At 35.0% G+C, this 26,678-nt stretch overlaps 1 protein-coding gene across 1 annotated transcript; it reads left to right on the forward strand.

The window, feature by feature from the left end:
- The first annotated feature begins 110 nt into the window (after window positions 1-110).
- Window positions 111-26,678, forward strand: LOC144432527 (uncharacterized). Its single transcript, XM_078120752.1, has 15 exons — window positions 111-191; window positions 1,929-2,037; window positions 2,948-3,036; window positions 4,032-4,184; window positions 7,078-7,089; window positions 10,264-10,281; window positions 16,575-16,631; window positions 17,234-17,304; window positions 17,949-18,010; window positions 18,848-18,969; window positions 20,384-20,547; window positions 20,776-20,984; window positions 21,338-21,476; window positions 22,917-23,079; window positions 23,468-26,678. Exons 1-15 carry the CDS (start codon window positions 111-113, stop codon window positions 23,564-23,566), a joined length of 1,548 nt encoding a protein of 515 aa, XP_077976878.1. The 3' UTR covers window positions 23,567-26,678.

Raw genomic sequence — 26,678 nt, forward strand, 5'->3', positions numbered from 1 at the left:
ACTGCTAGCGCCCGATTTATGGGTATAATATTGAATATATCGAATAAATATGCCATTTCCGAACATTTACCGGAAATAGCCGAAGTGTAAGGTCACTAGTACAGATCAAGATGTCAGCCGACGAGGATACCGAACTGAGAGATTTGGTGGCGCAAACGTTGGAAAACAATGGAGTTCTCGGTAAAATAAGGGTAAGTCTTCAAGATTGTGTCATTACAGATTTCCCGAGCTGTAGATTTTTAATGCGAATATTTCGTATGAATTTGTGGAATGGACAAACCGATTCAGTTTATATGACTACGGCGAGATATGCTAGTATATTACAGTGACTGAATGTACAAGACTCAACAAGTTTTCTGTACACTGTGGTTCTACATGTATTGTTCGCGCTCCCCAGTTTGAAAAGCTGAAACCGAGGCAACGTGAAACGACATAAACAGTGTTGAAGCATGCACATTGGCACCGTTTTACTTGCCAGATAACGTTCTGTTCATTGTTTAGAGCTAAATTGCACGTTTACTAAATTGCCCTTCATTCAAATTGTTCATTGACGTTCAAATTGTAGTGTCATGGGCGACTGTCAAAATTAACAAGTTTACGTTTTATTACGATACCATATACCCTGGATCGACACCTGGACCAAATCTACATGTATAGCACTCGAGTATGATACTAGTACTTCTGTTTAATGTATCAGAACAAAACTACAACTATTAACCTATGAAATATATGTACTCATAATGACTTTCGATGGCTGACTGTATCATGTGTACTTGTAAGTTCACATTAATAATAGTCAATATTAATCATACTTACGTCATGTGCATAATTTATTAATCATCCCCATTGGGTCAGTCTCTTGGTCTTATTCATACATTGTATCTAACCTGCACATTTTTGATAGCATATACATGTACATGTATGCCTAAAATTTAAAAAAAAAGTATACTAAAAAAAAAATTGTTTGGTTCCGTTTACCTGCCCCCACCTACATTTGTAGTTTTTCGCTGCCAACCATAAACAATATTTATGAAAAACAACAGAAAACATAACTACCTGAACAAGACACTCACACATGAAAAAAAATCTACCTATTCTAAAACCACACAATATTTATAGGCCTAATTAAATACTGCCAACCTTCAACATTGTACATTGCAAAAACCTGAACCAGACCCCCCCCCCCAACAAAAATGAAAAAAAAAAAAAAAAAAAATTGGAACCACACGATTTTTTTTGTTTTGCCTAACAGTGAAAAATAAATCTTGAAAATAATATTGAAAAAGAAAAAGTTTGAACTTTATTTTACAAAATGTACATGTAAATGTTTTTTTTTAGCCTTACACATGTATTTTGTGATACATAATTTCCTTATAAATTTTGTGCATACACGTGCATGTACAAGTACTATTGCCTGGTCCTAGCAGTCCTAGTAACCTATAAAACTGCCATTCTGTACATGTAATAACAATTGTTCACTTTTCATACTTTGGAGACAATTTACGATTGAACACTATGAGAAGTTGAACTGAGACCGGCACCAGTCTCTGGGGAGATTTGTTCTCACTTTTTTCAAATGTATTGAATTTGTCAATCATTTTTATTTTTGTGATGCAAAATGGCCAACTCTTTTTTTCTTTTTCCCCCAAGTTACTAGTACTAGTAGTAGTCTCCCATTTGGCTTCTGCCATTCACCTGACTGTTTTGCAATCACCCACTAAAGTTATCATTTCACAGGACATTATCGAAATAAATAATGAAAAAGCCCAGAAACATGAGCAAGTCTAAGTTGAACTGCTTTTGTGTTTAAAAGTTTACAGCAGCTGATTAGTTGTGTTAAAATCAGTACAACCTCATCTATACATGTCCATGTTTAAACTAACACGATTTTGTGACCTGCTGTAACTTTGTATTTTCCCCCTGTCTAGGCTGAACTGAGAGCCAGTGTTTTCCTAGCATTGGAGGAACAAGAATCAGTTGATAACAAAACTCCTTTTGTTAACAAAAATCTACAGAAATTCATCAGCACCAAAGAGGGTGGGTATTTTTTATCATTTCCATCTTTACACATTGTCATCACCCAGTTGTGTAGCAGTGTAGCCTCTTACTCAATTATGATTGTAAGCTCAATTTTGCATTAGTTGGGCCTTGAGTGACTTGTTACACATGTGTAAGGTGCATTTGTATGCCGTGATCTGGCGCCCTCACACACCCGTCAACCTCTTTCATAGATAGCAGGATAGAGCTGGCCGGTGAGGGCAGTCATACATAACAAACCATACTCAAGTTATTGTTTTTGAATACAAAATATGGATTATATACCCTGGTTGTTCTACATCACGACCACATGTGTCTACATCACTAGTTTTGCGATGCTAAAACTATGAGTCAAAATGTTCCAAATTGCTATTTTATTTCCTAATTTTTCATAAATTATGCTCTGAGAGGTATAGTTATATTCAATCTGATTAAAATCCAATGTGGTGAAAGCGGCTAAATGCTTTATTCACCTCTATTTCCATCATTTTGTGTCGTTTGTTTTTGTTCCGAGTGATCGCTGCTTTCCCACGCGGCGATCACTCGGAACAAAAACAAACAACACAAAACGATGGAAATAGAGGTAAATAAAACATTTAGCCGCTTTCACCACATCCAATTTTAATCAGATTGAGTTATGTTATTCCCCATCATTTTACTTCATTCAGTCAGAAAATACTTGTGACCTACTTAAGGGTTTGTCACAACTTGTCTAATGACTCGTTATGTATCCCCCCCCCCCCCCCCCCGCAAACTACTCATATTTTTCTCAGCTGAATGAAGAATTAGGGAATAACATCTAATTATATCTAACAGTCCAGTGACTTGTCAAAAACCTGGATTTTGTTGTTGAAATTACTGATTTATAGATGTATTTATTGACAAAGTTCTGTTTTCCTTATTTTTCCAGGTATTCTTACTGTGTCACTAGTCAGGGAATTCCTACAGTTTTTTAATTTAGATTTTTCATTGGCAGTCTTTGATCCAGAGACGAACATTGTAAGTTAAATTGCATTTATCTACTAAAGTCTTTTCACCTATCAAGATATATATAAACTAATCATGGGCATTTTTCTCATTCATTTATAACTAAGATACTTTTTGAAATTATTTCCTGTATGTTTTGTTTCCAAACTTTTGATTTGTCATGGCCGACAGTCCTCGGCAGAATGGTGAAACCCATCATACGTGTACATGTGTAGCTACATGTAGCTGACCACTGCATGTAGGTAGTCTATAATTGACTGGTTATACTGCCACCTAGTGGTCAGCTCGTACTTTGGAATTTGTTGATTAAGATTATTGACTGGGAGAGATTGAGATCTCATATTGCTATTTGCAGAATTCAACTGCCTATGCGTTATAACTGTTTTGATTTGTTTATACCCTAGTTCAATCCTCTTTCTACCAGAGGGTTTTTGTTTGTACGCAAAAATACTAGAAGTTGGGAAAGACAGCAAGAAATTGAAGAATCTTAATTCCATAATTTTTTTTCATTACATGATTAGGTATATTTGATGAAAACATACATGTAGTCTAGTTCCTGACGACTGTGTTCCGATTTCCACTACATTATCTTCACACATTAGTAATTACGTCTAGTCAATGTCGTTACTCTAGGTGGTTCAACCCCATGCTGGGCAAAGGGCAAACAGTGCATGTCAGTAATAATCCATAACAAATTACCAGGCTGTCGTCATCGCTCATTAATATTCATTTGGTACAGCTGTGAACCGTAAAAATGTAAATATCGAACTCCACCTCCAGTACAGTCTACTGAAACTAAATCACGTGGGGACGCGACTACATAATCACATTTATATGAATGCTGTAGGGGGGCACAGAATTCTGTGCGAGAGGAACGACATTGACTAAACGTAATGTGTGAAGATAACGTAGCATCGGAACACGATCGTCAGGAACTAGACTAATGAAAACACAACATTAAGCATAGGTCTGCACACACTAAGACTTTCTTATATCATTGTATGAAGGGTGAAAACTATGAAAGAAGAGAAAATCTTGCCAGAGAAGTTAGTTTGGTGGACTCAGAGAAAACAAAAGATAAACCATTACTATGTTACTTGATGAAGAAAGGAATGTCAGCTGATGTCAAAGGAAGAAGGAAACTTGGCTCCACATCTGAGGTAGATAACTTGAGAAACTTTATCAGAAATATAACCAGATGACTATAATTTAGCTGTATGAGATCTGTGTAATATAAAATAAGTTTTATGAATTTAGGGTTAAACTTTTTTTTTTACATAAATATATACATATTTATTTGCCAGAGGTCGAAAAGAAAAGAAGATTTACATTTCAAGTAAGGAAAGGGAATTAGTTATAATAAGTAAATACACATCAGCAAATGAAAAGTAAATAAAAAATAACTTTAAACTTCTGGCTGGACCAAAAAATAGTTTGTTCAAACTAGTCAGGTTTGTGGGCCAAGGAAAACATGTACTTGTGTCTCCTACATTGTAGGATGTTACAATAATAATGATTTAAAAAAAAAATTGTGAATTTTGATACTAATTATGAGTTGGTCTACAGGAAGTATGAAAATGGTTAAATTAGTTCTACAAAGGAAAATTATTATTGTCTACAGAACAAGTTAAAAATAATGGACACCCACAAAAACACTTTCCTCCCGGTGTCATTGGCATTAGATCTATGTAGTAATAATATTATGTGATTAGTAGAGGAAATACCTCAATGCTTGTTAGTACCAACCAAGATGTATTTCCAACTACATGTAATACCACACCTCCCTTTGTATTGTGGAGATGACCATGATACACCTTGTATATTCACATAAACTCATATCATCTCAAACATACATTTCTAACCCAAATATTCTGAGAATATGAGCTCCTCTTCATTGATGGGTCTCTAGTTAGTCCCCGCGGACGAAGTCCGGAACGGGGACTTATGGATTGGGTTCCGTCTGTCCGTCCGTCCGTCCGCAGCCATTTCTTGGAGATGCCTGTACCGATTTTTTTCAAACTTGGTACAGGGGCAACATGCTATGGCATACATATGCACGTCAATTTGTTTTATGATACGATCCAATATGGCCGCCTAGCAGCCATTTTGTTTGTGAATTTTCCCTGTCTAAAGCCATAACTCAGACATGCTAACACAGATCTCATTCAGAGTTGGTATTAGGACATTGTTCTATGGCATATATGTGCATATTCATTGTTGTCATGATACGATCCAATATGGCCGCCTGGCAGCCATTTTGTTTGTGAATTTTCATGTCCAAAGCCATAACTTAGACATGCTTGAACAGATCTCATTCAAAGTTGGTATTAGGACAGTGTTCTATGACATACATGTGCATATCCATTTTCATTGTGATACGATCCAATATGGCTGCCTGGCAGCCATTTTGTTTGCAAATTTTCCATGTCCAAAGCCATAACTCAGACATGCTTGAACAGATCTCATTCGAAGTTGGTATTAGGACAGTGTTCTATGACATACATGTGCATATCCATTTTCGTCATGATACGATCCAATATGGCTGCCTGGCAGCCATTTTGTTTGTGAATTTTCCATGTCCAAAGCCATAACTCAGACATGCTTGAACAGATCTCATTCAGAGTTGGTATTAGGACAGTGTTCTATGACATACATTTGCATATCCATTTTCATATTGATATGATCCCCCATACCCGACCAATCCTTTATTGTTGTAGGCATGTTCCATGTCCGACAAGCAGACACAACATATCTAAGTCTGTTTGATTTAGGTTCACAAGTGTTGTTGCGTGATCAGAGTAGTGTTAATTCCTTAAAACCCAATCATAGCGGGGACTATGTCATTCTCAATGGCTTGTTCTTTCAAAAAACTTCAATTCTTATTTGACACCAGGATCACTCGTGTGACAGAACTTGTTTTCTTTGACAGTACTGCAGACCTACCAATGAAAAGTAGCTCAGGCGCCTTGAAATATTTGAGTTTAATAGATATGTATGGTTTGCAATGATAATATTTATGGACAGATTCTCAGTGTAAAAGTCACGTATTTATTCATATTCAAGCAAGGCCAGACAGGTTGGATGTGAAGAACAATGAAGCATTGTGAAAAATAAAACTGTGTGACTTTCAGTGGCTGAATTAGTATTAATTATTATGTACATGTACATGTAGCTCCAATCTGATTAAAATCTGATGTGGTGAAAGCGGCTAGATGCCTTTATTTACCTCTATTTCCATCATTTTGTGTCGTTTGTTTTGTTCTGAGTGATCGCCACCTTCCCACATCTGAACCTGTGTAATAGACAATCCCATTGAATGTCGACAATATTTGTAAGATTTTCACAAATATTGAGCACGGTTCAATTTCTCCAGTGTGTGCAGCTGCCAACGTAATGCTCATCCTGATTGGCCAATCGAAAGCGCGAGATTCAAACATGATTGTGTATTACACAGGTTCAGATGTGGGAAGGCAATGATCACTCGGAACAAAACAAATGACACAAAATGATGGACATATAGAGGTAAATAAAGGCATCTAGCCGCTTTTACCACATCAGATTTTAATCAGATTTATGTAGCTTTACAAATTACAATTATTTCCAAGGGCCAGATGGGTCCTAGTATGGAGCCCTTTTAGTGTACCAACTACATGTACATGTAAGTCAATGCAACACACCAATAATGCACAATAATTTCTTGTGATACACCAACATTTGGATATACTCTCTGTCTTACCACATGTACATGTATTTAATAACTCACAAGAAAATTCAGTTTTCATCACTTTGACCCAGAATAAAAAACCTTTATAAATTATACAAGTCAAGTCTTACAGAAAGCCCAGTGCTCACTCACTTATCATAATACATTGGTTTGCATTGATTAATGTGTGAATTAGATAATTAATTTCTATTGTTTTCACACAATTATGACATCCAAGCTCTCATGCTACATACAAGGGCTCATGTACTCCAGTGTCCTTACAATTAAAAACTTGTATTTATTAATCCCATGAATGTGTTCTGTTTTCTTCTTCCCTGTCTCTCTTGTAGGATGATGAAGAGGTTTGACTAATATTTACTTCCTGAATTTACTAATCATTGTATAGTTGGTAGTAGAATTGGTAAATGAAGTAGAATGTAGAATCCTACCTATATGTCTTTACATAGAGTCTTGTACATATACTTCTAGCCATCGTACAGAATCAAAATCACCCAAAACCCAATAAACTTGCTGCATAGTCAAAAGTGAAATATATTTATCATATAAATATGATACACAACAATTTTGTTATGAATTTCTTCACTATATTTTCTTTGATCTATCAATTTATCAATCACAGTTTAATTGATCGAGTGATACTTTATAAAGCATTAAGTCTGTCAGCTATATTACATTGCTTCTTCAGCGTTCTTAGAACAGCAATAAAAGTGCTTTTTACAGGACTGTTGACCACCAGTGTTACAGCAGATTGCGATTCAGTAAGAGTTTGTCCCATTTTCAACTCGCCCCATTTTCAACTCGCCCTAATGTGAACTCGTCTCATTTTCAACTCTTCCCACTCTTTCAAAATCACGTAGTAAAGTAATTTGCAGATCTTTGCAATATGATTTACGTTCATACAAGTATTTTAGTTATAAAAGACGTTTCGATATTAACACAAAAAAACACTAAACAGTAAATGCTGTATTAAAGTGTTACATACTGTGTGTCACCAGTCTTGCAGTATGGTAATCTCAGCCATGTAATTATAATTGTAACTAGCCTGTTACTATATTGTAACAATATTGTTACAGTGTTGCTGATCACTAGTGTATAGTCTACCTGTAGGTAACCACCACCATGTAAACAGGCAAGTTATAAAGAATCATGTAGGCTCAGTTTGTACATAGATAGTGGAGTCACAACTATGTACATGTACGTGTACAGGCATGGGTGTTGATAACATTCTACTCAGTTTACCACTGCTGTATTAAAGCAGGCATACATCGTAGACTAGTGTAATCTGCAAAGTTTGCATGAAGTTGTTTGCTCTATAGATATAGCATTTTTTGCTTTAGTCTAGTAGATACATTGCAATGAATGACTTGTTTGAATGGGTATGACTGAGTGTGTGTGTTGTTGTTTTTTTGTAGCATATAGACTGGTTGTGGTGGTACTGTAGTGATAGTATATTTTTCACAGCCATCTGACAACACCAGACATAAACTCCTAGTTACCTGGAATACATTTAGATACATCTAGTCTGCAAACAGATCACACCCGACAAATTTCCAAGGCTTGCAATACATACATGTCATTCAAAATATTTTTATAATACTTAGTTTATAAATAATTCAATAACAGTTTGGCAAAATTTATGAATTCAAGTTTGAGTGTAATCACCTGCCTATATACGTGTACTTACTGTAAGATGCATAGTGTGATAAATGCTGTGAGATAGATATAAATACATGTAGATGTTATTCCCAAATATTTTTCTTCATTGAGGCGAGGAAAATATGGGTGACCTAAGGGCCTTTGTCACTACGAGTTGCTATACAACCCTTAGGTCAGGAGTATTGTTTTAGACTAGCTGAATGAAGAAAAATATTGGAGAATAACATAATTATGCCAGTGCTTGTAATATCAAAGAAAAATCAGGGGACAAGTAATGGCAATTTTACACGTTTTGACTCATATTTCGAACACTTGAGAACCAGTGACATAGACATGTATTGTTGAGACATTGACATGTTGTCATGACGTAGAATGACTAGAGTATATGTAATGTATTCCATATTTTTTGTTCAACTTGGCTCATGCATGGTATACATTGTAAAATTTGGTATTAGACTTTATAAGATAAGATTACAAGAACTTTGGCTTAGAGGGCACTTTAATAGTTGATAACCTGTTTTACTATCAGTCGTTACAGATTTACATTGCATGTAGTTGGCTAAAGGAGCACCCAACAAGCCAAGGGTCTATCCATTACTACATATGTACTCGAGATTATTTCCACCATTGCGCACGCACGCACACACACACACACACATGGAGCAGTGGTATTTGCACTGCAGTGCAATACCGAAAACGTCATTACATACCTGCATACAAATGACATGTAAATAAGGATGCAATCATTCATTCTACATGACAGTATGTGATCACATAGTGTCATTTTTATGGAAATTTGTTGTTTCAGATAAACATATATGTAATAATAACAGAACCCCATGCCATGTGTGAGTGCCAGTGGTTCGCACTCATGCTTGCATTGTTTTCTGCTGCACTTTCATGAGTGTACTGTTGCAGAGAACACTGCAAGCACTCGTGCAAATAGCCAGAGTACGCCACACTTGCACTCGTGTGTCATGGGGTTCTGTCATAGTATTCCAGGGAGTAGTCTGTTCATTGCATGTCATTTATTCCACAATACTATTTACTTCATTCAGTTTTTAAAATAATCTGTTTATTCTAAATGCTCAAATGTATTTCAATCAAACTATTTACACAATTTGCTTGCAGTTGAAGCATCATGATCAGGTTGTAAGGATGCATGTTTCATTCATTAAATAGTTATGTGAACTTGTGGTGGTAATAATGATAAGGGAGGATACATGTATCATCTGCTGGCAGAGAACAGTCTCTGTGCCTTCCGTCATCAGATTTTAATGCTGATTATGCTCCTGCATAGAAATTGTGGTGTACCTGAAGGACACTGGGCTCAACATGCAAAGTGATACAAATGTCACGCAACATTATATATGTACATTGCAACCATTTTATCCCAAATCCTAATGTTACAGTTTCCTCAAATTTACCTGAATTTTAAACAAAGCTATTTTTATCTGCTACTACTATGTCTTTGTGTGGCAGCAAGTAAATAAACCCAGCAGTTCAAGTCAATAGCTTTCAGATTTGCAGTTGTGTTAAATTGATTTAAACCAATTTTCAGCAAGCTATCTTATACAACATATAATATGACCCAGTGTCCTTCAGTCTTATAGATATACAAAGTACATTATTATAAGTTAGTTTCTGAGTTCTCCAATTGTTAAAATTAACTGTAACTGTTCAGACATTTAGTTGTGATACTAACCAATATGTATGTTTTTTTTCTCTCTTCTTTTCATTTCCCCTTCCATGTACACCTATACGTACATGTACCTTGAAATGAACTGTACACATCCTGCATCCTCTCTGGCTTCTGTGTGTGGTGGCTCTGTTGTCCCTTATGTCCATTCATTCTCCAGGAAATTGTCTTACCTAAGGTATTTCTACTGTTGCTTGCTTTTAATACATCTATTGCCAATTGAAGCACTCGCCCAACATGCTTTTAAAAAATTCATATCCAGTGTTTTTGCTAAGGTTTCAGAACCCCAGTAACAGAGTAGAGAAAACTGGTAAAATTTCCATGGATTGCCATAATTTTTTATAGCGAATCCTGATAAAATACCCTGTGAAGTCTGCAGTGTGCCCTCTAAGTCAATTTGACATGCCACTGATGCACATAATCTCTAGTGATGCACCAAAATTTAGTGTTCCCCTACCTATCTCTTACTATGTGTTGACTCACAAAAAATGTAAGTTTTTCTCATTTTGACTCACAACAACAACACAATTTGGCTATCATTAGTGGGCACACTGGAAGTCTGGTAGATTCTATCGACACTAATTGCTTATTACCCTTAACAAAAACACTGATATAATTGCTTTACTATATTAAGTTTGTGTACTGAAAAGACACATTGCAACCAAAATAATTGATCCTAAATTCTTTGCTTCCTTGTGCATGCAAAATTTTAATATTCTTGACATTCTCTTTAGTGAAAAGATTCATTTTAAGTTTCCTACAAACTATGTAACTTGTAAATGTTCTCCTGTCTGGAAAACGTAATAATAAGTGCAGTTTGGATGTTGTTGTGTTATTGAACAAATCTAAACCAACAACTGTAGTCTATTGCAGATAAAACATGGGGAGAAATTTCATAATATGGAATAGAAATTTAGTCTCTGTTACTGAAGATTTCTAGCCACTGAAGTCAAACTTTTATATCAATACACAAACTTGCAAAACTCTCTTACAAAGTTATTCAGCCTGTTCCACATTGTGAAAACATTCCCTCGACATTTAAATTCATTATTTTATTGGCAAAAGGTTTCAAAAACAGTTGTGTTAATGTAGACATGTTGGTAACAGGTTTACACACTGAAAAGTTGGTCTCGGTTACCCAGACTCCCACTGCTAGTGTCTCCACTACAAGACCACCCAGACGAGAGTATGGAGAAATGTAATCCCAAGTCATCTGCACCTGAAGTCATACAGTACATTTCTTCCATGTTATGAAAAATTGGCTTAGGAGGTCCATTCTTTGTAATTAATCACTTGCCTGAGACATGCAAACCTGCTACAATGGAACCTGGATCATTTAGTGTGCAATGTTAGATGTGAAGTTTTTATTCTCCAGAATGTACTGCTCTTGGAGAGAGAACAGGTGCAAGTAATTTGAGCTTACATTTCCCCCTACTTTCACCTGGGTGGTCTCATAGTAGAGCCCCCCAGTGGTGAGACTGAGAGTCAGGGTAAAAAGACTAGCTGAATTTTAAATCTTTTCAGTACACAAGTCACTATTCCATGTATGTACCATAGTGTGATGTTGGGTGAGTTATTATATATCATATAATTATAAGCATTAATGCTTATGTAAGCAGATCACAATCCTAACATGGTGCTTGGCTATGTTAACATGCACCATGCAATTTACTAGGCATTTCAAAGATTAAGGGACAATAAATGACAGACCATTGGCTATGGTTATAGCTTATACCAATCTAATTGAAATCCAATGTAGTGTACATATCACGATTTCTTTTTGGCTGTTACGTTTACTATCGTTTGTTCTTTTGGGAGCGCTCATTACATACATCTGACACAGTACCATAGGTTTTCCCGAATCCAATCTCACACGAGGCGCAGCCAACCAGAATCCGAATTTCAAAAGTGAAAGAAACAGAACACCAAACAATAACGATAACGTTGTCTGTGCTCTGTGTTCGTACTTGTATGTTTCGGCACATTACGCATTGTCATTGATTGAGTGAATTTACTCAGCTCTCTTGTGTGGCTCTGGAAAACAACCGACAGTAAATGTAACAGCAAACGTTTATACTACATTGGATTTTAATCAGATTGAGCTTGTACTGACAAATGACGGTATTACAATGTGTACATCGTATTTGTATGAGTTTTGTCATAAATTCCTTTATAAATATGTAATACAGATATGTATAGATTGTATGTCTCAGTTGAGTTTTGTCGTAAATGATTTGTAATACACAAATAGCCATGCTTCCAATCTTTCCGATGTGCATACATGTATGTTTTCATAGAATGAACTTGGGTTCATGTAACTACAACACCGTGTGCTATGGATGTATACAGTTACGTTTATATTGTATTCATCTTTGTAACGAAGTTAATGTCAAACCAATGGATGTTGGAGTCTGAAAGTGATGCTTCCACTCATATCTACAGTGTAGGAAAAACTTGATAAACCAACTCAGCAGTTACATGTGAATAACTGTACACAGAAAATAGTGACTGACATGAAATAATGATTAATCTTCTCTTCATCATATATATGTATATGCTCATGTACTGATGACAATCACACAAACACAAACTCACTGTTGCACATATGCACAGACACACTTGTACATATACATTATACATACATGTATGCATGCATACATACATACATACATACATACATACATACATACATACATACATTTGTACATACATACACACATATTATATATATATTATATACACACACATATTCACACATACAATGTACACCCCCACCCTACCAAACCACACCCCATACACACATACATACACTATCTTCCAACCTTAAACATGTTATCCAATTAATTTATATTACCTACATACACAATAAACCAACCATTTATCAGCTGTTATTGCTATGCATGGTTTTTTAGCACAACTGAACTTGTTCAGTAGTGCTATAGGGATCGCCCGGCGTCTGTCTGTCTGTCTGTGTGTGTGTGTGTGTGGATGTGTGTGTGTGTGTGTGTAAACAACTTAAAGTCAAAAACCGCTGAACCAATTGCCACGATATTTGGTGGGTCCATTACTTTGGGTGTCTAGTTGGGAAATTGTTCAAATCAAAATGATCGCATCACAGGTGTGTGATTTGGGTCAAAAAATGTGATTTTTGGTCAAAAAACTTAAACTCAGAAACTACTGGGCAGATTGGTGCGAAATTTGGTGGGAACATTCTTAAGGTGGTGTAAAGTAAGATTTGTTCATGACGGGATGATTCCATCAGTGATATGCAAATTAGGGCTAAAAATGTGTCTTTTTGGTTAAAAATCTATAATTCTAAAACTACTGAGCAGATTGGGCTGAAATTTAATGGGAATGTATCTAGGGATGTATGGACAAAGAAATATTAAGCTTACCTTGATTCCATGAGTGATATGCAAATTAGGTGTAAAAATGTTCATTTTTGGTCAAAAACTTATATCTCAAAAAGTACTTGGTCAATTAGTCTGAAACTTGGCGAGATGTTTCTGAAACTGTTATTCTGCAGATTTTCTTAAAAACATTTTGACAAAATTGGCCCTAGCGACCATGACCACGCCCTTAGCAACAACCAAATTGCAGTATATTTTGGTCAAATAACAACATCATCTGGTAAGCAAGTGAGTAAACATTCAAAAAATGTATGCAAATACCCTAGCAACCATGACCACGCCCATAGCAACAGCCAAACGGTGGTGTATTTCACAAAGATAACAACAGGGTTTAATAGATAATTGAATAAACATCCAAAAAATGTATGTAAATTTGCATAGCAACAAGACCACGCCCATAACAACAGCCAAATAATCACGTATATTGCAAAGATAACAACAGGAATAGAAAGACAGATGAATTAACATTTAAAAAATGTATGCAAATACCCTAGTAACCATGACCACGCCCATAGCAACAGCCAAACGGTGGTGTATTTCACAAAGATAACAACAGGGTTTAATAGACAATTGAATAAACATTCAAAAAATGTATGTAAATTTTCCTAGCAATAAGACCACGCCCATAGCAACAGCCAAATGATCACGTATATTGCAAAGACAATATCAGGAATTCATACACAAGTGAACAAAAACATACACAAATGTATGCAAATATATCTAACAACATGACCACGCCCATAGCAACAGCCAAATGATAGCATTTATCGTAAAGATAGCAACATGGTTAGATAGGCAACTGGATAGTTATTCAGCAAATAAACACCTATTGTTAGCATAGACTAGCATATGGATAAACATTTTTAAAAACTACAGTTGTGCTACAACGCCATTGGCGGTATTTTTAAATCTACAGCAGCATTCATAACCTGGTTATTATTATTTTTTTATTTTCCCTGCATACTTGTTGTACCTCTTACCATTTATCCCTGCTTGCCTCCTCCACTCCTACCTACCCACCCACCAATACTGCATGGATGAATAAACCTAAATATGCTTGTTGGACAGCAAACAGAAAGGGTATAGGCTTACCTTGCATTGATGTGTTTGCTGTGATTCTTGCTCTAATATGTGTATCTTTAAAATCTAGTAATAATAACTTCTTCTTGTGTGTGTAGTTTTATTAATTCATCTAATAAATGCATGGAAGTTTTCAAAATAATTTTCAAATATCACTAAACAAAAAGGAGTTGTAGGTGGCATTTCTTAACTCGCTGCTTCACAAAGATGTATTTTGTGTTGTGAAGCATTGAAACAAAATGCCACCACTGATGTATCATACATATACATTTTTGTAGTTTGAATATATTTGTATAATATACCTGATAACATTTACTAGCCATTCTGGAACACTGTCTTGGATTCTTGAAAACTATCTATTTTGTGCATGTTTTACTGTAATTATGCATGGGTTGCATGTCAAATAACATGTAAGATTTGTTGTGCATCTCCTCAAGTACATGTGTTTTCCTAGTATTATGTCCAAGTGTTGTGTGCATATATGTTATACTAGTCTAGCTAGAGGGAGTCTATCTAAAGGCTACTCGTGGCTCTGAATCTCAAGATCTCGCTTCACGCCATTTAGCTCAATGAGAAATCATTTACATAAAGTTGTTCATTGAAATGAGTAACTCCCCAACTGTAGAATGATGAAAATGATGTATAAGTGGCAAAATTGAATGTACCAACAATATCTGGACATAATGTAACTGTCCCCAGTAATATATACATTTTGTATTATGTACTTTTATCGGGCACATCAATTTACTACATAAACGACTTGTGTATATTGAAAATACAAACAACCTTAGTGGAATTTCTCCCCCCCCCCCCCCACCCCAAATATAGACACAAACTTGTTATTGGGAAGAATTCTGTAATTGGCTTTGGTTGAATTTGAATCATCTTCAGGACCTCATTGAGCTAGACATGAGGAGATTTTAAGCCATGGATAGCCTTTTAGACTGATGTTATGCATGTAATCAAGATGTATGTGAGGTTCCATATTATTATTGTTACTGAAATGTATGGTATATGTTGTTTGTAGTGTTACTAATTAATGTTTTGTCTGTATTTTTACTTGTCATATAGCTACCCTTGTTTCTTGTATTTGTGACAATATTTTGCCTTTACTGTGTTATAGTTGTATGTACCTCTGTTGTATGTGTTGTTTGTTATTTCACAGATAATATTTTATTTTGTGACAAATGTTTGCATGTATCATTGTAACTGTTGTTGTATCGTAACTTTGTTCTTGTGATACCAAATTATGTGCATTCATACGCTAATATTTGCATTGATTCATAATTTTAAATTCATTCATTTAATAATCACTGCTGAAATTTAAAAAAAAAAGTTGCATGCAGTTTTCATGCTCATGTAAGCTCTGATCATGCCCTGCATGCATGTATTCCAATACACAGTCCCTGCATTCTTAATGTATCCTTTTCCTGAAATAAACCCATAACACTATACAAAGAAATATATGAATGTATACATACTGACAAATACTAAGAAATATTTGAACAGAAAATCAGTGATTATGAAGAAAGAGTTGCATTTTTAGCAGTGTTGCACTGTTTAGAAAAATGTATCTGACTGTTTGACAGCACATACAGTGATACTACACAACCACACAAAATATATACTGGACATAAAACTAAGTATACTCTTTGTGTAGAAAAATATTTGAAAAAGTAAAATAAATTTATATGTGTAAGGTTAACTTGTTCCAAGACTGTAAATGCAACCAAGCACACAGTACATTTTCGAAATGAGTTATTCACAAACAAAATATTACATGGAATTTGAAAGCAAAATAAACACTTTCAATCATAGACTCATTTTATCATCATCTATATTCAACTGCATAAATTTACACAAAGATATATTTTATAGACATAGCCAAGAGGCCACGATATCTAATATTCACACAAAATGGCTCCAATTCTGTGATAATTTACTCAATATTTTCATATTTCAATGTTCAATTTTCTCACAGGATTTGACAAGTAGACAGCAGGAAGATGCTAAACAGAAATTTGAATTGTACGATACAGTAAGTACATTGAAATGTTCACAGTACTGTTCTAATTACTGCATTACCTACTAAGTTTTGGACACATTCCGTTGACAAAGATATGTGGCAATTATACAAAAACTTTTACATTTTTCACTGTTATTTAATACATATCATTACATATGAAGCATTGATTACTTTCATCACTTTGTGTACATATTTATTTATTTGTTTATTTGTCGCACAATAAAGAGTACACAGCCACTCTAATTCACAGCAACGACAACAACAACAACACAAAAGAAAGCAAGAAAGAGATACATGTGTTATGGTCAGAAACTGTGCCTGGGGACAAATAGCAAAACCAGAGCTAATCATCATAATGCATCATTGCAAAATTATCATGTAATCAGTGAGCAGTTCCATTGTGTCCACAATACTGAATGAACTTAGAGCTCTTAGCTAAGGGGTTTGATGAGACTCGCCAGGGTGTTTGATTATAGATATATACCTGGAAGGTGAGAAAATAACAAATGTGCATTATATTATATGTGTAATTATCAATTATTAATAAGTATAAATTTGATATTAATGCTTTGACTTGCTTTCAATGAAAATAACAAAAGTAATTTTTTTCACAGGATAAGAATGGTTATATTGATAAAAATGAGCTAAGAAGTCTCTTCCTTGATATCTTCCCACATTTTCACAGGTAAGGATATAAGGATACCGTATCTTTAAGTAAAAGCTATATAGAATTATCTTTACCATGGGTGAAATGTTGTCAGTTACCAAATAAGTTGAAAGTACCTAGTGAGAATTATTGTGAGGAGTCATTGTGTATTTTGTGCACAAAGTTTTTGTTTTGTATTTTATGAGCTAAGCCTGTAGGCAGTATATATATTTTGTATCCTGCTACATTTGTAGTTCTATAAAATATGCGAGTCTTGTCTTGTTGTTCCAGTAGTATCATTGTACAAACATTTTTGTGTGGTCTTTGTTGTTCAAAAATACTACAGCTGACAATAAAAAAAGTGTGTAGACAAAAGTGTCAATCACACAATTACCCGAAATTTACTGGTAAACTAAGCAAAAATTGTGATGTCATAAAAGATGGTCTTTAATACTAGAGTCATACTTGCATTGTGTGTGTACGTGGACTTGTACGTGTATGTGTACAATGGTATGACAAGTATAGCAGTGAAATGCCCAGCTATTGGACTCAAATTTGACAGCTTGATTTTGGCAGTGGAGTGTAATTTGAGGGAAACTCTCATTTTGGCAGTGGAGTGTATTTTTTAAGTGAAACCATCTTGATTTGATTTGATCTCTCATTCACAAGTTGTGTATTTGCAGGAATATGTTGGACCGGTATGTGAATGATGAATTTCGTGCTGGTGACAGGGACTTCAGTAGTGGTGAGTATATGGGTAGACTGTAATCACAAAATGCGTTCATCTGCTAAACTACATTGGAGCCAAAATGTGAAACACCGTCTTTCCACTAGTCTGTAAGATAGAACATTTGTGCCACTATCAGGTATCACTTAAAGAAGCCTGATAGGGTGGACCAACATGGCATATCTTATATACCATAAAAAAAAAGTTTTCATTTAGAGCCAGGAAATGTGATAAATGTCAAACCATATTAGAATTTGCTGTGGTTTTTGCCTTCAGGAAGAAGTCAGACTTTTAAATTTTTTACACGACTTTTCTTTGCAAATCTATTTTCAGGGGTTAAAGTGAACATACACAGGTCCTAGTTCATTTGACAGGAAAGACATTCAAAATTGTATGCAAAAATGAATTTATTATATATCAACTCAACACGTTTAACACAATATGCCATGTTCCAGTTATGAAAAAAAAATTCAAAAGACTATGTACTTTGGACACTAAGAGTGCTATATCAGAACAGGAAGTAAGGGTTAAATCCTGTATGGATGAGTTTGAAAAAATCACTATTTTCCAGTGTTTTAAAGCTAGTTGATTATATTCTCAACTAATCTGAATAGTTCTACATCTTTGTTTTTAAATTAATTGTTAGGAAGATAGGGAGTTATTGTATGTTTTATTGATTGTACCATGAACTGTCATGTATCTCACATCCATGATCAACATGTTGGCCCTCATTTTCCTTAATCTGGGGCGCCCTCTTGTGATACTGTTTTCAAAAATGGCTGCATAGTTGTTAACTAGACTATGGTAAATTTATGATTAGATATGATGATGTACACCATTTGTATTTTTCTACAGGTATTGATTTTGATGAGTTCTTAGGAATGTATAGAAGGTTATTTGTCTTGTGTAAAGGTGTTGTGGCTCATGATGTCTCAGACCTCGTTGCGACTTCACCAAGATTGAAACACTCACCTAGGGTAAGTTAATACAAACTATTTAAAGGCTTGCAAAAAGACACAGTACAAATAGTGTCAAAAGTAAAAGATTAGAGTAACGATGACATCATCAGGAGAGGTTTTCCCATAAACGTTTGCAAATTGCAGGAATCCCCAAAATGGCTAAACACATATCAGGTGCGGTAAGGCTGTTTTAAAAGATAACCAAAGTTGAGTTGGTTACCATTACTGAAGTGCTATTTTATCACCCCAATATTATATTTAAGTTTGTAACACTCGCAAAATAACACTGGAGCGTTTGTTTGCTTGTTTGTGGCAATCAGGAATGAGGTAAGGTTCATGCAATGAACTGTTTGTGTCAGTATTTTGTCAAAGTATAAGCACCATGAGATCCCAGATCCCATAACCCCTATGTGAAAGGTACATGTTACTCACGTGATGTTAAGTTTATTAATTGAAAGTTTATTTTACAACATGACTAACTTCCATAGATATATAAACAAACTAATAACACTTCACGTCAACCTACAGTAAAGGTGACCCCCTTTGTTTTTTGATCAGTTATGTTAATTTTTTTACCTATTTTGTCGTTGTGTGACGTCTTCTCATGGCTTACTTCATTCAAGCAAATTGCATCAGTGGTTTTTCACCAGTTGTTGTAATCAGTACAAGTGTGCTGAAGGTAAAAATAAGTGTGACTGGTCTTTCCCTGCAACTGACACACTCAATGAATAATTTCCATATTTCGCAGTGAATGGACGTGATTAACATTATAGTTTATGAGAAAAGGGGTTCTTGTCAGAATGACAGCACTGACAGCAGGAGAGATGAGAGCTATATAAGCGATGTAATGATCTATTGTAAAACCCTAAAAGTGACATTAAGTTCCTCTCTTTATATACATGTGTATTGCATTAAGTTTCGGCAGGGAAGGTTTCATTACATGTGTCTGATTGTAATGTAAAGATGATTATTTTTTTTTATTTTATCAATTTTTGTAATTTTATTTATATCACGAAAAAAAGGAAAAAGAAATACACGACAAAACTTTTGTAACAAAAACTAGTAACTAAAAGTAGTGGAAAAAAAAATTACTAAGCAAGCTTTACTTTCTGTTCAATTTTTTGCCACTTAGAATAAAACTTTTCGTACTTTGCAGTTTTCTTTACTGCGATGTTTTCTAAAGATGATTATGATTGGCTACTAAGACTAGAAATTTCCTTGGTTGCATTTCGACATTAATTGAACGCATCACAATTTTCTTGACTCCACACAGACAGAAAAGTCAACATTAATTGAATGCATCGCAATTTTCTTGACTCCACACAGACAGAAAATTCAACATTAATTGAATGCATCACAATTTTCTTGACTCCACACAGAGAGAAAAGTCGACATTAATTGAACGCCTCACAATTTTCTTGACTCCACACAGAGAGAAAAGTCTCCTGATGGTAAAAAGAAGAAAGACAAACATTCGTCTAATGAGAGCAGTAGTCGGACAACCAGTAATGGATTAACCACAGAGGATAGTTTGGAGAAAGACGATTCCTTTTTTGATGACCCTCTTCCTGACAACAGTAGACCAGCAAACTTTGGGTGAGAGGAGAACCCAACACTTGTTAATGCATTACAAATAATAAGTTCTATACATGATATTCAAAGTTGTGAGTTTTGTTTTCTCTCTCCTTAAATCCAGTGCTGTCATTCAGTACTCACATAATAGCTAACAGCTCCAGACTGTTTGGTCTAGGAACAACTACTAAATATTTAGAATTTAAAGACACACAGTAATGACAATTTCTTCTTTCAATAAATGTATCACAGGAAAACAGGGAGGTCCTCCCCACCTAAGAACGTATCAGGTCGATCCTCTCCTCCAAAGAGTCCAACTGGTAGGTCTTCCCCACCTAAAAGTCCTCCAAACAAGACAGGTGGTATGTCATCATTAAGTGGGGCACCACCACTTAATGCCGGGGGTGGACTAGGTTCTCTGAAAGACGCACCTCCCCTTCCTGGAATAAGTGGACCTAAAGGTAATCAAATAATGTGTACTTTGTTGATTGTATATGTCATGGTTGTATTAGCTTTGTGAATTATTTGATCTATAGAGAGAAGAATTATTTGAAATACTAACATGCATGTTTTTATGATTTCAGCATATTTATGTATGACAAATCTGAGTTTCTGCATGTCAAGCTGTCATGAATATGGTTGTTAATGTTGTTACAAGATGTAGCTTGAAATGCAATAATACACAGTAACACACTTCTAGTTATTTACACTACAATGTATGTCTAAGACTATAGACTTCATGCATGTAGTACACATTTATCGTATCTTACACTCTGTTCCCACTATGCTAACCAATGTGATGTTTATCTTACAGAGGGTGTAAAACAAAGTGATTTAAAGAACATTGACAAAGATTTAGACAGTATCGATAAGTTAGCAGGATACACATCACCAGGTGTCACTCCTAGAGAAGATATTACAGCTACAGATGATTATGAAGATGACTTCCAAAGGTAAACAACAATAATAATAACAATAACATCAACAACATATAGTGCATAATGAATACAATAGTTACAGTAGATTTTAGACAAGATGTAGATATGTCATAACATGATGGTCTGAAAGTTTAGTTAAGATGCAAGGAATGATTGCACAATGCCGGACAAGATCAATAAACGACCTTCGTTTAGGAAAATACCCTCCCCCTAAACAAGTGTTTACGAGTGCGTCATCAACGCATGTATATACATGTATGATGTAAACCATGATTGTAGCAATCACATGATCGATGTAGCAATCACATTATTGATACGATGTTAAAACATGATCATGGCAAAACACATTCAAATACTACTGGAAAGCCAGCACTGTCTATCACATTAGAAGTAAATTTTAATCAACTTATCAACATCTCAGTAGTACATACAGAAGCTGTTATCATTGAAGACGTGATATTTTGTGTGAAAGTGTGAAAGTGAAGTTAAGCAATTGCATTGAAACCAGCCCCCTTCCTACTAAACGAACAAAGTTTGCTTATTGAGCTTGTGTGACATTGTGCGATCATCCTAAAGGTTACATTAAACTGTGTAGAACTCTTTCAAGTGTCATGGAGGTAGTTTTAAATATGTAATAACATAGTAGTTATTACATACAACGGCTTGAGTATGTTAGCATGATTATATAATGGTGAATAGTTCCTGAATGTTAAAAATTGTTGAAAGGTGATGGGAAATACAGTTAGTATCTGTGCGATGTAAAACTTAGAAAAGTATTCTGTAGCTTAGATCTATACATAAATATATAATATCCAGGGTTTTGCACTCAAACTGACTACTGTTTTGTTCTCTCTCTCTATTTTTTTGTTCTCTGTCTTGATCTCATGGTGATGGTGGTGATTGTATGCCCTTATTTCTGAATATAATCTTAATTGACTTTATTTTTATATATATATGTAACTTTTTATCATGTCGGTGATACTGGTAATGTGTCCACATATTTTGAAATGTGTAATTGATTCATTTCATTGTTATTCTATGAATTAATCTTCATGTAATCTGTACATTGTTGTCATTTGTTAATAACAATGATCGCATGCATGTCAATATCTCATTATGTCATCTTTAATGTTTCATGACTATGTACCAAATCATGTTTCTTTTTGTTATCTAAAATTATCAATGTGGTATTCCTATTTTCATTGAATGCATGCATCCTGTCATTCTGTAATTGTTGTTGTTTACAATTGTCATGGTTACATCGAAACATTTTGTCCCGATGACCTTCATCATTGTAATGCTTATTCATTCTTGTACATCATCTGTTACCCTCTGTGAATTGTGAATGTTTGTTTTACCCTTCTGTGAATATGAATGTCTTTCATCTGCTTGGTGTGGGTGGGTGTGGTGTATTGCTGTGTTTGCGTGTCGTGTATCTATATCATTTAACTACAGTAGTAGTAGTGGTTCTTCTGACAGTCAAACGCAGCCAACTCAGAGTCAGAGTCAACAAGGAGGGCTGTCAGGAATTTCAGCTCCAAGTATTAGTGAAGAAATTGAAGAAATAGAAGAAGATATCTCCTTTGATGATGACTTCCTGGCTAGTAGTACAGATAAGGTAAAATAATACTATTGATCTTGTGTAGTGTATGTATGCAATATGTAGTGTCATTAATGTAGTGGGATCAATCAGGGTGATGGCTCTGATGTGGAGAGATACTGTAGTGTTGTGTAGTATATATATGTACAGTTTTACAAGTGCACATGCAATATATCACTTAGTAATATGTGTAAAAGTAATATTACAAAATTATTTTACAGTTTGATTTGACCAATGATAAAATTGTATCTCAGCTGAGTTAAAGACAATATGTTATGTCTATGGATACATTGTATGATGTTTGTTTTTTATTTGATGACAAGCCAACACATAACCATAGCTGCATGTACCTCAGATGAGCTGGACAATATATAACTTATTTGTATATATCATCATTATTTTACAGTTTGATGATTTGACCACTGATAGAAGCATATCTCAGCTGAGTCAGAGTGGCCACGGTTTGGATTACGCAGAGGAGGCCCAGCTGACGCTATCACCGTAACAGTTGAAATGGCATGTACCTTCAACGGATTATTGCAGCTCAGTAGTTCCTTGGCATCACAGAAGAAACCAATCTCTCATGATTATCACACACTTTTGCATCGCTTAGATTCAAATGTAGCCTTGAATGTACACTGTCTTGTCTACAACAAAGCCAGTCCTGTCAGATACAAGTAAATAGAAGTGTCCAGAATTACTAACATGGTCAGTTGAAGGGTGGACTCATTGTTACAAATTAATTTGGTCTGTTGTCTACAAATCAAGTATGTTAGCTTTGGTTGTCTCATCAGCAATGACAGTAGACTTCAGTAGAATTATTTGCTGCCCTTATATATCAATGGTGTACATCATGAATTAAATCATATAAGTAATTCAAGGTTACATCACATCACAATAGGCAGAAACATCACTCTGTAAATACTCACCTATTGTTCAAATGAATGACAAACCTTGGACATATCATAGACTGTGGAGTGAACACTCCAATATGTACAGATATTTCAATAAGTACAAGGCTAACTGTCACAAGAATTGAATAACTTTTGCAAGAAAGTTGATTTCTCTTAACCATAGACATTGAATCACTTTGTTCTTTTAAACTGAGTCCATGTACACACACACAATTCTTTCTTTGTATTCATTGTAGCTATTTCATGTAGTGTTTTGTCTAGGAAGTAGAAATTCAGTTTTTAACAGACGCATGTCCATAAGTTGCCAAAGTAGACCTGTCTACCTCCTGATATAGTGATGTCTGGATACGTGCTGCTTTAACCTTAGTTGTTATTATACCTTGTAAAGTTTTACAATTTGAATTTCAGGAGTGTTTGATGAAATGTAAGATTACTATGACTTTATGTATTATGTACAGAAACACGATGTATATTATCCAATGTAAAATCAATGAATTTTTTTATGGCTTACATTAGCTCAGTAATTTTATCCAAATTTGACAAAAATTTTTAACTCTGCGAGACCTACTCTTTAAGTAGGGTTTATGTATGTTAGAGTATGCTGCAGTTTAAAAAGCGACATTTGGTAGTTTATATGTTCCAAAAAATGTTTGATTTCCTCGAAGCCTTATTTGTATAAGTAGAACTCATTGAAGTCAATCCAAATGCACAGTCAGGAAATTGGCCATTCTGTGTAATCCAAAGTGAAAAGAAAGGATATATCGCCAGAAAGTTTAGATACTTTGTGCATTGAATAGTATGGTCACAAAGTTGTCCAATAACTTGGAGAGGTACATGTATTTCGGTTTGATTTTGACAATATCACTGAAAATAACAAAACCCAAGAAAGGTTTGACTTGTCTCCAGTATGAAAACATCCAATACATTCATGAAACATGTTCATCTTTTATTCATAAATGTTTGTCAAACAGAATACTTGTATTTGTCAGCTTGTCATGCAAATTAGAAGTGTGCATGACCATATCTGGTCACGTCGCTATTCCTGAATGTGTATCTGTGAATATAATTAGCATAAATTAATCATTTGGTCAGTGTGAAATATCAAATGGTGACTGGCTGTATATTTTGAAATGTCTTATTTCGTTGGATTATGTAACTTTCATTTTCATATTTTTATACATATATTTTATGAATTTTTACCAAGGATGACTTGATCTGTTTTTATACTGATCAAAATATGAATATGTACATTTTGAGAAGGATTTTCTCAGTGAATATTGTGACTGAAATTGTTTATGTATATGGAAGGATGGGGGCTACTGTGGTAGTAGGGTGACTGCTAAATTTTAGGCAACCACTCTGACTCAAACCCCCAGATACAAAACAGACTATGGTTGTTGGTAAACTTTAGATACACAGCTACTCAACTACACATTTAAAAAAAATGAAATGCACTTTAAACTCAGGAACCACAAACATTCACAGTTCAGCACGTAGTCTGTATAATACAACATGTCATGTGGCCCTAGTAGACATGGTTAATGACAGCCACAGAGGCTGGAACAACACAATGACATATTGTACAGTCTGTTCAACATGATAGAAGGCCAGTTCACCACTAAACTATCTAGTGTGTGTCTTCGAGGGTAGATCTCGGCATGGACAAACTTATCACTCCAGGGTCTATGCTTAGAGTCACTATTACAAATAAATAGTAGAAGAAAACACAAAGCTATCTCTCAACTATTTTAGTTTAGCTGTGAAAAGATAAACACACAGACTTTTATGTTTTAAGTATATACTTGTTCGATACCAAAATTGAAAACTTCATTTTGACATGGTTTTTTTTTGTTGTTTTTTAAATTTCATTTAGACATTTTTCTCTGACTTAGTAACAATATCAGTTCAAGTTACCCCAAGGATTGAATGTTAACAATTTTTATACTTTGGTATGTACTACAATTATTGCAGCTATTTTTAGAAACTTATCCCTTGTTCTTTTGTAAGTTAATTATATTATCACCCCAATAACAATCATCAACCATTAGAATGTGGGGGATATGATGGCCGTGTGACACAAAGAGAACATTTTAGTAAAGTGGGAGACAAAGAGATACTCCTAACTCAGCAAAGGGTCCACTGTATGTGTATACCAGCATTTCAGTGATTTCCTAAATCAGCATATTATAAACCCTACCTTGTCAGGCCTTCATTTTGATTTGCTAAATGAAGCAATTTGTCAACTTTAATAACGTGTGTCTCTCCTCTCCACCCCCCCCCCCCTCCTATTTGATGTATCAGTGGAACTATCAATTTGTCAGCTTTGACAACTTGCATCCCCTCCCCTCCCCTCCCCACCCCACCCCTTCCACTTTTATCAACTTTGATATATTGTGCCCCCCCCCTCTCTTGATGTACTAATTGAACTATCCATTTGTCAACTTTCACTACTTGTAACTCTCTTAACCCCCCCCCCCCCATTTGAGATTATCAAGGAATCCGTTTGTTGACTTCAGAAATTATAGTCACACAGACATGAATGTGTTGAGTTGTAATAATTTTATATACGTACCCCTGTATTACTAAATAGTAGTGCCAAGTATTGATATTCCCCAGCGTTGTAAATGACTTTGTCAGTGTGTTTGTGAAAAATGTTTTTATCAGAACTTGATTTTTTTATTGGTAATGAAATCATAATTCATG

This window comes from Glandiceps talaboti, chromosome 3 (genome assembly GCF_964340395.1).
Source record: "Glandiceps talaboti chromosome 3, keGlaTala1.1, whole genome shotgun sequence".
NCBI lineage: Eukaryota > Metazoa > Hemichordata > Enteropneusta > Spengelidae > Glandiceps > Glandiceps talaboti.

Bases quoted from the DNA above. Each gene is read 5' to 3' on its own strand.
- LOC144432527 (XM_078120752.1), top strand. From the start codon at position 111: ATGTCAGCCGACGAGGATACCGAACTGAGAGATTTGGTGGCGCAAACG. The intron at 3,037-4,031 runs GTAAGTTAAATT...CATTGTATGAAG, and splicing joins TTGATCCAGAGACGAACATT to GGTGAAAACTATGAAAGAAG. The intron at 20,548-20,775 runs GTGAGAGGAGAA...AATGTATCACAG, and splicing joins AGTAGACCAGCAAACTTTGG to GAAAACAGGGAGGTCCTCCC.